Below are 2262 nucleotides of genomic sequence, written 5' to 3'. Positions count from 1 at the left end.
CCCACTGGCTTGCGGCGATGCAGGAAGAGTTCGACGCGCTCCAACGGAACCGCACTTGGACACTGGTTCCTCGGCCTCCTCGCGCCAACGTCATCACCGGCAAGTGAGTCTTTCGCCATAAGACCCGCTTGGATGGCACTCTCGAGCGCTACAAGGCTCGCTGGGTGGTCCGTGGTTTTCGCCAGCGCGCTGGAGTGGACTTCACCGAGACGTTCGCCCCGGTTGTAAAACCGGGCACGATCCGCACCGTCCTCCAGCTCACCATGTCCCGCGGCTGCCCCGTTCATCAGATGGATGTCTCCAACGCCTTTCTCCATGGCCATCTTGAGGAGTAGGTGTATTGTGAGCAACCCACCGGTTTTGTCGACGCCTCACTTCCCGGCCATGTGTGTCTGCTGTCCCGCTCTCTTTACGGGCTCAAGCAGGCACCCCGCGCCTGGTACCAGCGGATCACCGGGTTTCTTCAGACACTGGGCTTCAGCGTTACTCGCTCGGATGCCTCGCTGTTTGTCTATCGCCACGGTGACACGACTGCATACTTGCTGCTTTACGTCGACGACATCATCCTGACTGCCTCCTCCGCAGCTGTTCTTCAGCAGATTACTCTCCGGCTGCGTGACAAGTTTGCTATTAAGGACCTGGGTGCTCTACATTATTTTCTTGGCATTGAGGTCGTTCGCCGCTCGGACGGTTTCTTTCTTCATCAGCAGAAGTATGCACACGAGCTTCTTGAGCGTGCCGGTATGCTCAACTATCAAGTTGTTGCTACTCCTGTTGACACGAAGGCCAAGGTCTCTGTTCTTGAGGGCTCGCCTGCGTCGGATGCTCCTTTCTACCGGTCTATTGTCGGCGCTCTTCAGTACTTAACTCTCACTCGACCGGATCTTCAGTATGTTGTTCAGCAGGTGTGTTTCCACATGCACGCCCCTCGTGACTCTCATTGGACTCTCGTGAAGCGGATCCTTCGCTACATCCGTGGCACGATGACCCTCGGGCTGACACTCACGGCGTCTACTTCTCTGGAGATGGTGGTCTACTCCGATGCTGACTGGGCTGGCTGCCCTGACACTTGTCGGTCCACCTCTGGCTACTGCGTCTACCTCGGTCCTTCACTCGTCTCGTGGTCGTCTAAGCGACAACCAATAGTTTCGCGCTCCAGCGCGGAGGCTGAGTACCGAGCTGTGGCCAACGCCGTTGCCGAGTGCACCTGGCTACGACAGTTACTGCAGGAGGTGCATCACGACGTTTCCCAGGCTACGGTTGTCTACTGTGACAACGTCTCTGCGGTGTACCTCTCCGCCAACCCCGTTCATCATCGCCGGACTAAACACATCGAGCTGGACATTCACTTTGTGCGCGAGCAGGTGGCTCTTGGACGCATGCGGGTTCTCCATGTGCCGACCGCTCAGCAGTTCGCCGATGTGATGACGAAGGGACTGCCGACTTCTACTTTCGAGGAGTTTCGTTCCAGTCTTTGCGTCACTGGCGCCGCTTCGACTGCGCGGAGGGGGGGGTGTTGAGTATATTGTGTACGTGTATATTTGTATGTAGGGTCCACCTCCTGTCTCCTTTGTATAGTTGAGGTTGTGGTCCATCTCTGTACTTATATATACGTGCCTGGTGCACCGATCAATACATCGAAATTGCACAGCCCATATCTTGTCCTTCTACATTGGTGTTTTCTGTTTCCGCGTACGTCAAATCTAGAGCTGCAGATTCGAGGAATTCGATCATGGTGTGTACCTTTTCAAGCACGTACGACGGCGGCGACCTGTGGTCCGGCATGAAGGCGGAGACGAACACCGCAGCGGCGACCTTCTCCGGGAACAGCTCGCAGGCGAGGGCAATGCTCACGCCGCCGAGGCTGTGGCCGACGAGCACCACCTTCTCCCCGGGCGGGAGGGACCCCAGGAGGTCCAGCAGCGGCTTGCTGTAGTCGAAGAACGTCGACACCTCGCGCAGCGGCCTGGGGTCCACGCCCGACGCCGCTAGGTCAGGCGTGCTGACGCGGTGCCCAGCCGACCTGAGCCGCGTCGCGACCTTGAACCAGGCCCAACCGCCGACGCATACGCCGTGCACCAGAACGAAGTGCTTGCTGCTAGCTTGGTCAGCCGGAGCCGCCATGTGCATACGCCGTGCACCAGAACGAAGTGTTTGTGCCTGTGGCTCTGATGTCTACAAACTGGGACGCTGTTGCATTTATAAAGCCGCGCAAGTTTCGGCGCGGCAAACTAACATGACTTTTTACTCAAAAAAAAAAAA

General features: G+C 57.4%; 1 protein-coding gene across 1 annotated transcript; it reads right to left on the bottom strand.

Annotated features, from left to right (window-relative positions):
* Positions 1-1629: 1629 nt before the first annotated feature.
* LOC119345308 (putative inactive methylesterase 20) lies at positions 1630-2130 on the bottom strand. The gene has a single exon (XM_037615439.1). The coding sequence runs from the start codon at positions 2128-2130 to the stop codon at positions 1630-1632; it is 501 nt and encodes a 166-aa protein (XP_037471336.1).
* Positions 2131-2262: the final 132 nt, after the last annotated feature.

The sequence above is a fragment of the Triticum dicoccoides genome, unplaced genomic scaffold (assembly GCF_002162155.2).
Source record: "Triticum dicoccoides isolate Atlit2015 ecotype Zavitan unplaced genomic scaffold, WEW_v2.0 scaffold223870, whole genome shotgun sequence".
NCBI lineage: Eukaryota > Viridiplantae > Streptophyta > Magnoliopsida > Poales > Poaceae > Triticum > Triticum dicoccoides.
This window is presented reverse-complemented; position numbering and strand designations above follow the sequence as displayed.